Source organism: Camelina sativa, chromosome 17, assembly GCF_000633955.1.
Source record: "Camelina sativa cultivar DH55 chromosome 17, Cs, whole genome shotgun sequence".
NCBI classification, from domain to species: domain Eukaryota; kingdom Viridiplantae; phylum Streptophyta; class Magnoliopsida; order Brassicales; family Brassicaceae; genus Camelina; species Camelina sativa.
Genome location: NC_025701.1, coordinates 20860240 through 20873046, shown reverse-complemented (window position 1 = coordinate 20873046; position 12807 = coordinate 20860240). Strand labels below are relative to the sequence as shown.

The window sequence follows — 12807 nt, the reverse complement described above, 5'->3', positions numbered from 1 at the left end:
CATTGTTTACTCATTGTCTAATGTCTCAAATGAGATGTTCATATATTTTTCTTGGTGACGAAGTCGAAGAATTTACTAGAGATCCCGCACTGTAAGTTCATAGTATGTTGATTGAATAATTTTAATATCAATTTCATATGTGATTTAATTTATACATTATTTTTCCTTTTTTTCAGAGTTTGTTTTTATGAGACATCAGATGATGAGGATTATGAGGGAACAGAAGAAGAAGAGATTGATTCAACTTAGTAGTTGTACTGGCCAAATATGCTACCTTTAATTTTATTTTGTAATCTTACATTTCCTTTTTATTAGTATGTTCAATCGGTTGTTGTAATTATGAACCTTTAATTGCAGAGAATAATGTACTTTATCATCCCTACTATTATTGCTGGATTTTAAAATTTATGTCTATTTGAATTACAATTTGATCGATATTTAATTTAGTTTATGGTTAAAGGCTTAGGTCTAATGTTAACATGTAAATTTCATAAGTTCTACTTATTAGTGTTGAAAACTTTATATATTAATAATAAGAAAAGATTTTGTATATATTCTCAAGTATATTTGAGAATATTTACTGTTATACAATTTATTTCTAAATTAAAAAATTTTCATATTACTTGAGAATGTATCCAAATAAATTCCTTCCAAAAATAAATTCTTCAGATTATATCTCTATATTAGTAAAAGAGAAGTATAACTTCTCCTTCGGACAAAAGTACTCCCGACGACAATGTGCAGAAATCAACAGCGAGAAGGTTAAATGTGACATTATTGGGTTTACCTGTTTAAAAACGTGGGTTTACCCCAAAAAAAAACTTACCATACTAATTATAAATCCGAAATCTTTGCAGAAATCTAATAAATTTTATTCTTAACTGATTCAAATCCAAAAATATATATGGTAAAGATTTAATTACTTGCTTAATCACGTATTTGCTAATACCTTCATACTTTCTTCACTTTGTTTGCGACTTCAATCGAAAACTAGGTAACAACCCGCACTATGTGCGGTATAAAATAATTATTAAATGTTTTTACTGTAGTTTTTATATACAAAATCTATAATATTTATCGGAAATTGATATTTAAAATTCGATTGTGTAGTATATTAAAAATAATATAAAATTTTTGTATAATAACTAAAATTTAACCCATGATAATTATTATAATATCAATATTATATTATCATATCATATGAACAAAGAGTTCTTAAAATTCATTTTAAAGATTTTATGAAAATGCAATTAAAGGATATTGTATAATTAAGTTAAAAATAAAATATAAGAATTTAAATTTAGGTGTTAGTTATATTTTTGGAAAACTGATGTAAATATTATTAAAAACTAATAACAAATAAAGGAAATAGTGTCTGGAGCTCTGTAAATGCGACACATCAGCATTTTGTGTGAGAATACTTCTCTTTTAATATATAAGGGATGGTTACGCTTCCTCGAATAACCGATTTAAAATCCATCAAACCGTTCAAAACATTCATAGCTGGAGAATTAAAGATCAAAACATTCTTACTTGGAAGCAACACATCACTTACTCTGGAGAAACTATGAAAATGATTTTATCCGATACTTCAGTAAGCTTATATTAATAGTTTTGAAATTTATCATTCCATGTGCGTCACTGTCTAATAACATGTATTTGGATTTGGTGGATTTTCAAGATGTTCTAAATGATGCGGCTTTGACTGAGAATATTTTATATTCGTAATGATAATTTCAATGGTATAATTTTTTGTTAGAATTCAGTTTTTATGTTCCTAAATCAATGTGATTTTGTAGATATCATTCCTCAGGTAGTTAACGTCCGCGAAATAAAAACTCATGACATGGAGAATAAGATTACAAAGAAAATCGAGTTTGAACGTAGGGACACAAAGTACTAAATACTAATGAGTTTAAGGTTTATTCTATACATATAGCAATTTAGTTTTTTTTTAACATTATGTTAGTGAAATACTATTTTTTAAAAGGGATAAAAGTTCAGCGTGTAAACTATGAAGGTCTTTTGCTGAAAAGATCCTCGCAGAACAAGAAAGCAACATGCATATATACGGTCAAAAAAAAATAAAAAATTCTTACACATATTTAAACTTAATCAGTTTATACACAATACTAACTGTAATTAGTCAATTATACATATACCAACATTAAAATCTTATTTAGTTTTAACAAAAATTAACAATTTTCATATTTTGACAAAATACCAACTCATTCGATTTTTATTGGACTTTAGTGCTGTTAAAAATATTAACTGTTTTTTTCATATTGAGCTAATTGTTATACAAATAATCCTATTCTTCTACTAAAAAAAACAGTAAACTAAATTATAGTTAATGCAAAACCTATTGCTATAAAAAATATTCAACAAAACAACATAAGCAACCAAAATCAAATATAAAAACAAACGTAAAGATGAATTTACGTAACCAAAAAAGCAACAAAACCCAAAATACAATTTAATCTAACTACCGCGTGTAGCACGGATCAATTGCTAGTCTATAATAAATTTCAATTGTATGTAAAAAATCGATAAAGAAAGATTTTGTTTCTCATTTTTCCAACTTATAACATTAAAAATATATTTAAATAATTGCGCGTAACATTTTTAAAAGAATTGGCGAGAAGAGAAACATTATACTTCCATTTTCTTAAATCACTTAAAACATTATCTGATCCTATAAAATTTCCACATGAGATTTTTTAAATGTAGCCGACTCCGCAACTAGAAACTTCATTCAAGAGTGGCGGCGACTATTGTAAGGCAAACCGCCTCAGCGATCAATAACAAAAAGAGGTAGGAGACGGGAGGAAATACGCTTTAAGCCTTCTCTTGGGGAGCTGCAATGAGTAGGACAGAGGAAACTTCGGTTGGTTGTCTTGTCGGTATCTGCTCTCTGGTTTCTCAAGCTTGCAGATTCCTTCGTATCCTACTCTCTTTCCTCAGTAACAGTTCCACCAATCGGGATCACAATCACCGTCGTCAAGATAAAGATCACCAGAGCTCAGCCTGAAGCTCTTCAAACCACAGCAGACTTCAACAGGATGAATACAAGAGTTTGCTTCACGATTCACAGTACCTCTTCCAGAGCATCCTTTGATAAAACCAAAACAAGACGGTCTCTGTTGATTCTGTAAACTTCTCTTGCGAGGCTTTGTCAATATTGAAACCCAGAAGATAAGAAGATATGCAGGAAAAAAAGCAACGACAATCGAGAAGAAAAGAAACTCCTTTATCAAGAATTATCGGTTCTTTACTCTTTTCAAACTCTGTACATAATTCAAAGCTTCATATATTAAAATAGGTTAATAATCCCATGATTTCTTCTTCTAGCTTGCCTGTGTAATTAAGAGTTCAAGAAAACCACCATGAGTCTTTCAAGAGATGACGCTTCTACCTGAGACTCGAACGGTGGCCATGAAAACCCAGAATATGGCACACAAGGCACCCACGATTGATAAGAGAAGAAAACCTCTGTTTCTGATACCCTTCTTTGCTATGGTATTAGTCACTGGCGTTCCATTAGCCTTGAACCTGATACGGCTGAAGCTAGACATACGTACAAAGGTTCGGTTAAGAGGACCCTCGCACGCAGAGGCTGGCGTTGAAGGTATTGAGTCCATTAATGCCCACAGAGCCGATGAGAACTGGCTTGTTGTTCCACCACCATTTTGGCGTTCCTGGTCTTGGGCATTCACACTCATAGTAGGATTGGTGGAATCAGGTATCACACCTAAGTAAAGGAGGAGTATTCACAATGTATCAGTGGAAAGGCATAGTCTTAAGTTATTGCGTTTTAAGATATCAACAAGAGGGTTTGATAATCAAGGAATAACAACAGCCAGAGTATAATATATACATGTCTTGATTTATGTCAAAGAAAAATGCAGAAAATATATTCGTGGTTAGTGGAAATAAGTTAAGTTCGTAGACAACAAAGGTGAGTGCCCCGAGACAAGTATGAGTCTAAGTACCTGATGAGGGTGGAGCAACTGATCCAGAAAAAGCTTGTTGTTCATCAAAGAGAACAGTCTGATCATCTTGGAACCATATATCGTCAGTGAATTGATTGAGAGTTGTACTAGGATCCATGATGTTGTTCAACTGGTTCTCAGGAGTCTGGTTCTGGAGCTGTTGATAAAGGAATTGCTGTCTTTGGTCCGTTGTGTTGTTAGCAAAACTACTCACAGAAGTCAGATTTGTAGAGGTTCCCTGATCAATAAGTTCCATATCCAAAGACATGGAAACATCATGGAACAATTGGTCAAAATCATTAAAGTCTCCGAATTCACCATGGTTGGAGACCTGTGCGGCTTTCTCAGTTGAAGAAGCTCCAAGTTCAGGTATCAGAAGATCATCCATTTCAATGAAATCCTCCTTCTCAAACACCAGAGGTACTGACGTAGCTTCAGTGGTCTCTAAAGAGTCAAAACTTGAGGGCCTGTTGTATGGCTGGCTGTTTGGTAAGAAATCTCTACCAGAATTATTCACCAACGTGCTCTGCAGCTCTTCTTCACTGTGCACCTGCAATAACAATTATCCATTTAGTGAGCAAACCGCAACGAAATGAACATGTAAAACAAGACCTTGGTACTAAAATCATCTTTCTCATTCAAAGAGAGAAAGAAACTGACCGGAGGAATACATCTTGGAGGAACACCAGGTGCATCTGGGATACCATTGAGAAGCACATCGATATCCTCCAACTGAAGACTGACAGGATTGAAAAGTCTCCTCTCATCCTCATAACGAACCACAGGTTGATCTGGTACAGCAACAGTGTTGTCATCTTCATTATCATCATCAACCCATTCCTCTTCTTGGAAAGGAGCACCATACTGTTCACCATTCTTAGGACCAGCGCCACTCTTCTTGAACAGCTTATAAAGAGCATAGTAATCCTGGGGGTACTTACATCTCCCTAGTTCGTCTTCATCCATTGTGTACTCGTGCATCACCCAATCAGTCCGCTCACCATTAGGTGCCCGGCCTCTATAGAAAACAAGAGTCTTCTTGAGTCCTACAGATCTTGAATTATACTCAATGACTCGATCCTTCCCCGTTGCTTTCCAATACCCAGTCTCAGTGCCTCTGCTTGACCTAGCTGCGTTTGGATACTTCCTACTCCTTGGAGTGAAATAGAACCACTGTCTATCTCCCGTCTTCAACATTGATTGACCTGTGTCAACGAAATACACAAAAATGAAATCAGTTGATGCAACTTTTTATCTCATTCCTTTAGCCAACAAGAACCAAATAATCAAGCTTTAAGAAAAAAGAGATGAAATGGTTTACCAGGCAATTCCTCAGGATCCAATTTGTAAACATCAAAGACACCAATAACGTTAACTCTAAGCCTCTTCCTACAAATCTTCCTCTTGAGATAATACATGACAAGCTCTTCATCAGTCGGGTGAAATCTAAAACCTGGAGCACTAAATTTGCCTCCTTTGAAACACGAATCAGGAGATGATTCCGCCATCTACGTAACGAATCAGAGACCGATCCCTCGAAAAATAATTGAAAATCCCCAAGCGATGATTAAAGAAAGCAAAAAAGAACCGATCGGGTCAACGAGGGAGCGAATCTTTATCTCTCTCTCTCTCTCTCTCTCTCTCTCTCTCTCTCTCGCAGAAGACCTCAGATCTCTTCTTCTCTTCGTAGCTCAAGATCCAGAAGAGAAGAAGAATCAAACCTACATGACAGTGAGAACAACCCTCGGCGATCGAACGGTCTGATAATCCTAGGGTTTGATCGGCCAGCAGAGAAGAGAAGAGAACAAAAATGGTTAAGAAGGAGAAATGAGATTTGGTTGGCTATCTGAGAAGAAAGAAGATGTTTCAGCTTCGGTGCTATACTTAGCAGCCTTCGCGAATCACTTGGACTAACGAAGTTTCTGAGAGCCTAATGGGCTCAATATACACTTGTTCCAGCCCATTAATTATGAATTGACTGCATGAAGAATATTGTAGTTTTAAAAATTGTTTTCAGATTTTGATTTTTTTTTGTTGTTGGTGTAATTTTTTTTAAAAAAATTTGAATGGTAGTTTTTTAATTTTTGTTTTTTCGAAATTTTTATAACACACTCAAAAACTAAATTCAAGACGTTTAAAAAATCATGAATGGCTACAAAATTAGTTATTGCAAAACTAAAGCGAAAAACTACTTCAAAAACCACAAACATTCAAATGATATCTAACATCCTGAAATGCTATACCATTTTTTGAATTCAAAGAGCTTAAATATGTATAGTCGTTCGAGTTTTGATATGTTCACGGTTCACCGAGTGTTTATCCATCGACTCTCGTTATGAATAAGACACATGTAGTCATGTAGACAAACAATTTTGCTACTCTAGTTCATGTAATGAGAACAGCATTATATAAATTCTTTTGTAAAATTCCTAAGGTCATTTTGGACTAAGATTTGCAGGATTTTTAGCCAACATTTCATCATCCTTGTAAAGATACTTTTTCAGCATTTACATNATATATATATATATATATATATATATATATATATATATATATATATATATATAACGTATGCATGATCTCCGACAACTCCAACCTATATATATGAAATGAGAATCGGTCCGGTTTAGTTTGATATATTTTGTTTCGAATTAGGTCGTTTTTCTTCCAACACTTGGATGTAAATAATGTGAAAAAGCCTTTGAAACGAACCAATTAACGTGTCATGTTTTACACGTATAACATATAGCGTTGTCAATTTGTAATGAACCACTTTACCACGTACGATTCGTTATATTTTTGGTGAAGAAAAAGTTTATTATTGGGAATTATATTCCCAAATTTTATCAGGTAAAGATGTTATATGAATTTTTTTTTTTTTTTTTTTAAGGATTTTAAATAAGAAGTTTATGAATGTGTTCGGATGATGGATGTGATCATTAAATACTATGAATGTGTTGGGATGATGGATGTGATCATTAAATACTAGAGTTTGTAGGAAAGTAACACGCCTTCTCCGTATGGGAGAGGAGTGTCACAATCAATATGTCTGAAAGAGAGAAAATGATACTAGTATTGAATAAAGAAAGAGTAGCTATAAATGATTGGGAGTTTTTTTTTTTTTTTGTCGGCAATAAAACATTGTATTGATAGAGATTAGGATACATTGTTCCAAGATATTACAAACTTTGATTTTGTTATTCTAGCATTCTTTGCTAGATTATCAGCTATAACATTCAGTTTACGTGGAATTTTTACAAAAGTTAAGCCTTCATAAGATTGAGCAATGTTCTTTATATCTTGCACTTGGGTAGCTACAGGAGAGTGATCAGCTTGGTAATACCTGTGTTGATCAGTTAAGCATCGATCTATCTTCCTATATAGCGTCTCAGCATCTCCACAAAACATGACCTTGTCGTATCCCAGTCGCGTGAACTGCTAACCTTAAAGCTTCAGCTTCCACTTCAATTGGTGAATTCATAGGAGCAATAGATGCCATTCCTCGGAGTATAATCTGAGCTCTTTTGTTGTATAAAATCCATCCAATTCCTGCATTATCCTTTTGTGAATTCCATGATCCATCAACTAAACAGCAGTACTCGCTGTTTTGGTGAGAGATGGATTGGGTGGGGCTTTCTTGTAACAATGTTGTATAACTCCTATGGTTTGTAGTTTGCAGATTTGGCAGAACTTCATTGCTAGGAGTTGAAACTTGTTTCCATTGCTGCAAATCAATCATAGCCTTATTTATAGTATCTGGGATGGACCACTTTTTATTTTTAAAAAGGAGATCGTTTCTCATTTTCCAGATACGCCAACCAATGAAAGGGAATAAGCTTACATCCTTTCTATGGTTTTTATTTAGGCTCAACATCTGCTCAATATTTTGAATAACAGAGTATGAAGGGAATAAAGAACCTGTGCTTTGTGGATTTGTGGTCAGGTTCCAAATCTCCTTACTTATTCTGCAATGGAATAGGAGATGATTGACTGTTTCTACATCCTCACCACATCTCTGGCATGTATCATCTGATAGTATTCTCTTCTTTTTTAGTTTTTCTGCAGTTGGTATAGCATTATGTAGACATCTCCACCAAAAGTGTTTGATTTTTTGAGGCAGATTTTGATTCCACAGTTTCTCAAATGGTGCAGTAGAGAAAGAAGCATTATTATGATTGGAAGAATTGTTTTGAGAGAACTTACGCTGAATGTAATACCCAGATTTCACTGTGTAATGCCCCTCTTTGTTATGAATCCAAGTGATAGTGTCGTTTGCTCCTGTTACAGAAGGAAGAATTTTTTTGATATGCGTTATGTCTTCAGGATCAATGATGCTATGTAACAAACTATTGTTCCAGCTACCTTGTGATAATAAATCACTAACTTTTAAATTTGGATAAATACTAGCTCCTGGTCCTTCTGCAGCTCTAGGTGGGTCTATTGGAAGCCACTGGTCATGCCAAACACTTATTTGTTTACCATTGCCTACCATATATTTGATTCCCTGAGATATAAGTTTTGTACCTTGGTAGATGCTTTTCCAAGCATAGCTCGAGTTCGCTTTGGATGTAGAGTTTAGTAGGTTTGACTTTGGAAAATATTTTGCTTTGAAAACTCGAGCCATTAGTGAGGATGGATGTTGGAGGATCCTCCAGCTTTGTTTAGCTAAAAGAGCTATATTGAAGTCCTTTAAGTCTCTGATCGCTAGGCCTCCAAACTTCTTAGATTCAGTAACTTTGCTCCAAGCAATCCAGGGAATCTTATGCTTATCCTTTGTGGCTGACCACCAAAACTGTCTCATTGCCCGAGTTATTTGGTTAATGATTTTTGAAGGTAGGAGAAAACAAGACATACTGTAAGAGGGGATCGCAGTAATAACTGATTTGAGAAGCACCTCTTTGCCTGCAGGGGAGAGAAGCTTGGTGTACCAGTTGTCCATTTTCTGTTCTGCCCTCTGAGCCATGTAAGAGAATGCATTAGCTTTATTTCTTCCAATAAATTAAGGCAATCCTAAATATCTGCCAAAACCTTTAGTTTTTTGAATTTTTAATATGCTACTAAGTTCCTCTTTTCTTCCCGAATCTAAGCCTTTACCAAAGATAATAGCAGATTTTTGAAAATTAACGCTCTGACCTGAAGCTTTTTCGTGCTGTTGTAAGATGTTGAGTACTATTGTGCATTCCTGGTCTGTGGCTTTGCAGAAGAGCAAAGAATCATCTGTAAACAGTAAATGTGAGATTGCTGGACCGTTCCTACTTGCCTTGAAACCATGGAGACTTTTTAATCTAATGCTTTCCTGAATCATTGCAGATAAAGCTTCAGTACATAATAAATAAATATATGGCAATATGGGATCACCTTGGCGTATGCCTCGAGAAGGATATATTAGTCCAGTTGGTTTGCCATTTAGGAGCACCGAGTATGAAACTGTGGTGATGCACTTCATGATCCAATTGCACCATACTTCAGAGAAGCCCATCTGCTTCATAACTGCTTCAACAAAAGGCCATTCAACTTTATCAAAAGCTTTACTGATGTCCAGTTTGATTGCAATATAAGGTTGGACTAGATTCTTCGTATTCAGAGAGTGAATTAGCTCATGGGCTATTAAAATATTATCTGTGATCAATCTCTCTGGAATAAAAGCAGATTGGTTTGCAGATATGATATTAGTTAGCCAAGGTTTAAGTCTATCTGCTAAAACTTTTGATAAAATTTTATAGGCTACATTTGCAAGACTGATTGGCCTATAGTCTTTGACTTGAGAAGGTTGTTCTATTTTTGGTATCAAGCATATATGAGTCTTGTTCATTTGCGGATCTAGTTTACACTCTTCAAAGAATAGCTTTGCAAAATTATACACACCTGTTCGAATTGTAGCCCAATGATCTTGATAAAATCCTGGATTGAATCCATCTGGTCCTGGTGCCTTCTCTCTTGCCATAGTGTGAACCGCTTGATAGAGCTCTTTTTCTGTAATAGGTTTGGTTAGATCTCTATTCATTTCAGCAGTGACTCGAGGTTTGATATTTTTCAAAATAGCATCAATGTGTCTTTTGTTTCCACTCGAGCTGAATAGAGTATTAAAATAATCAATAATCACTTTACTGATACCTTCTTCAGTGGTCCATATTTTACCGTGTGCATCAGCAAGTGCTGTGATTCTGTTATGATTTCTTCTTTGCTTTGTTTTTGTGTGAAAGAAGTTCGTATTGCGATCTCCTGCTTGAAGCCATTGGATCCTGCTTTTTGTTTTCCAATATTCCTCTTCCATCCTGTATTCATGTGTTAAGGCAGACTTTAACAGGTTAATTTGATTAAGATCAAGGGGACTGGAGTTATACTCTTTTTGCAACTTGCTCTTAAGATCTTGTATTTTCTTGGCTGAGTTGTTGTTATTCTTCGTCTTCCATCTGGATAAGCAGGATCGACATCTTTTGAGAGCCTCATGGAATTGATCACCTGAAAGATAATAACAGTCAGAGTTCCATGTTTTTATAATTTCTTTTTGGATCTCCTTGTTGAACCTCCATCTGTTATCATATCTAAATAATGTACAACCTTTCCATTTCTTGTCACCTGTATGGATTAGTAGCGGTCTATGATCAGATCCAACCCAGTCCAATAGTTGTACATAGGCCATTGGAAATAAATCTTGCCAATCAGCGGAGGCTACTGCTCTATCAATTCTTGATCGGATTGAGTGTGAGTATCATCTATTTCCACACCATGTAAAAACTCCACCCATCGTCGTTAATTCATGAAGACCAGATGTGTTTAACATTTGACGGAAAGCTTTAAACGAGTTTTCAGATCGCAGAGGGCCTCCTTCTTTTTCACCATTACTCTTGATATCATTAAAATCTCCTATTACTAACCTTGGCTTACTTCTGTACAAACCTGCTTTTGCCCAAAATGACATTGTGTCCCACATTGTGTTCCTGTGCTTCTGATCCGGGTCGCCATAAACATAAGTTAGGCAGAAAGTTGGTGAACCCGGCTGTGAGATGTACATGTCTGTATAATTTTCTGAAGGGAGAATGAAACTGTTTGGAAAACCAAGATCTTTACATAGGGTATTCACAAACTTAAAGCCGTTCTTTGTTTCTATGAGGAACAAGATATCAGGTTTAGAAGACTTCCTGATATCTTTTAGATAAGGAATTGTCAGAGGGTTCCTCTTTAGCCCCTGACAATTCCAATGCAGTATTCTCATTCTAGCTGGGGTGGTTTCGGGGTATCCACCCTCCCCTTAGAAAGTAAATTCTCCTGAAAATTTTGGTTTAGATGTTGATGCTTGATCTTCTGCCAATATATCATCTCCCTTCCTCTTTTGACCGCGTTCTGTATGAATAATTGCCTCTTCTATTTCTTCATTAGCAGCTGGGACACCCTGGTTCACAGTAGCTTTTGGGGTTTCTGTATCTCGATGGGCTAGAATATCCTCTTGTAGTTGCGATTGAGTGACTAAAGGTGCTTCTTTGATGATTGTATCAAATACTTCATCTTCCAGATCAGTATCCTCTGCAGTGGTTTTCCTTTTATCCTCTGTTGCTATTTTAGAGGTTGCTCCATACTCTTTGATCGTAATGGGAAGAAAATCCGGGGTTACAGACATGTCATCATATTCGCTTGGTCTGTGCTGGACTTGTTGTCTCCTATTTCTGTTAGCTATGGATGAAGATTCATTGTTTTCAAGCATATTTTCATCTTCATTCAAAGGTTCTAAAGCTTGTCGGATTGCTTCATCATCAATCTGTGGAATTGGGACAGCAAACTCGCAAACCGATTGATCATGCCTCAAAGAACCACAACGAAAACAGAACTTGCCAAGCTTGAGAAAAATGAATCTGATCATGACAGGCGGTTTGCTGGGATCGAACTCAATATACCTGACAAATATTAGTCGATCATTGATATTCAGTTTAACATGTGCAAACACCTCGCCGTTAGAGTCTTCAGAAGCTTCGTGAAATCTGACTTCATCGATATGACCAATAACTCCTCCTACTTCTCTAACCACAGCTTCAGATCTATAATCATCTGGAATGTTGAGTATTTTAACCCAAAAAGAGATTTCAGTTAAGAAGTTTGGTAAATACCGTCTTGACCATCGATCCATCGTTACCATCCAGAGGTTGTACCAGGGACCATTCTCAAGTACTGTCATCAAGTGATGTTCTGCTTTGAAGAAAAATTGGGAGTTAAATTAATGCGTTAAATCGTTGCATATTTCATATTTGTCATCTTTGGACTCCACTCTGCTTGAACGTCCGCAATATGTCAAAAAGTGCTTTTGTGAAACAGAGGTGTACGTATTGATAATTTAAGAGTTAAGAAATTGGACATTAGTTTTAGAAGGCTTCTCTTGAATAATTCAATGACAATCTAATGTGGGGACGTATATACCGTAATGTAGTGACATCTCAGTATCTCACATATACCATATAGGTTGAGGTTGTCATCTCACATCCCTACTATTATTTTGAAACACAGTTTATGGACTAAACCTTCATTTTGTAAAAAATTACAAGGGTATGCCATTGAAACTATAACCAAATAATATATCTTCATTAAGGGTAAAAACGAAATTTTGTTCATATCCTAAACGGATAAACACGCGGATCCCGGGTCGGATCTTTTAAAATGGCTTTTTCACGTCTAAATAATAAATAAAAGCAATACATTGTGTATTTTGCTGAGAAAATTCTAATAGTATATTGGTCCAATGAAGCTCAAATATTCCGGAAGGTGCCAAGTTCGATGCACCTTAGCTACAATTTTTGTTGTTTTCAATAGTTATCCCACTACGATT

The 12807-nt window shown here is 35.4% G+C and overlaps 2 protein-coding genes across 14 annotated transcripts; both read right to left on the bottom strand.

The window, feature by feature from the left end:
• Positions 2643 to 5500, bottom strand: LOC104757765 (NAC domain-containing protein 17-like). Its single transcript, XM_010480547.2, has 4 exons — positions 5314 to 5500; positions 4653 to 5197; positions 3993 to 4542; positions 2643 to 3751 (listed from the first exon to the last, which is right to left on the bottom strand). The coding sequence occupies exons 1-4, from the start codon at positions 5498 to 5500 to the stop codon at positions 3396 to 3398; spliced, it is 1638 nt and encodes a 545-aa protein (XP_010478849.1). The 3' UTR covers positions 2643 to 3395.
• Positions 7429 to 11014, bottom strand: LOC104757764. Of its 13 annotated transcripts, none has more exons than XR_002036223.1 (10): positions 10337 to 10546; positions 10107 to 10267; positions 9858 to 9965; positions 9351 to 9482; positions 9126 to 9209; positions 8887 to 8946; positions 8517 to 8784; positions 8196 to 8270; positions 7911 to 8051; positions 7429 to 7716 (listed from the first exon to the last, which is right to left on the bottom strand). XR_002036223.1 is itself a non-coding variant. In XM_010480539.2 (10 exons), exons 1-6 carry the CDS (start codon positions 10633 to 10635, stop codon positions 8759 to 8761), a joined length of 996 nt encoding a protein of 331 aa, XP_010478841.1. In that variant the 5' UTR covers positions 10636 to 11014; the 3' UTR covers positions 7429 to 7716; positions 7911 to 8051; positions 8196 to 8270; positions 8355 to 8442; positions 8517 to 8758. The 13 variants fall into 13 exon arrangements, 12 of the variants coding, with proteins under 12 accessions (XP_010478841.1, XP_010478842.1, XP_019094826.1 ...); XM_010480539.2 differs by adding exons at positions 8355 to 8442; positions 10554 to 11014 and having other exon boundaries at positions 8872 to 8946; positions 9126 to 9482; positions 10107 to 10454; XM_010480540.2 differs by adding exons at positions 8377 to 8442; positions 10554 to 11014 and having other exon boundaries at positions 8872 to 8946; positions 9126 to 9482; positions 10107 to 10454.

Bases quoted from the DNA above. Each gene is read 5' to 3' on its own strand.
- LOC104757765 (XM_010480547.2), bottom strand. From the start codon at position 5,500: ATGGCGGAATCATCTCCTGATTCGTGTTTCAAAGGAGGCAAATTTAGT. The intron at 4,543-4,652 runs GTCAGTTTCTTT...TTGTTATTGCAG, and splicing joins CTCCAAGATGTATTCCTCCG to GTGCACAGTGAAGAAGAGCT. The intron at 3,752-3,992 runs GTACTTAGACTC...TCCTTTACTTAG, and splicing joins AGTTGCTCCACCCTCATCAG to GTGTGATACCTGATTCCACC.
- LOC104757764 (XM_010480536.2), bottom strand. From the start codon at position 10,635: ATGGCCTATGTACAACTATTGGACTGGGTTGGATCTGATCATAGACCG. The intron at 9,483-9,857 runs GTGTGTATAATT...TTGTTGAAGCAG, and splicing joins TTGGGCTACAATTCGAACAG to TTATGAAGCAGATGGGCTTC. The intron at 8,785-8,871 runs GTTATTACTGCG...GCAATGAGACAG, and splicing joins AAGAGGTGCTTCTCAAATCA to TTTTGGTGGTCAGCCACAAA.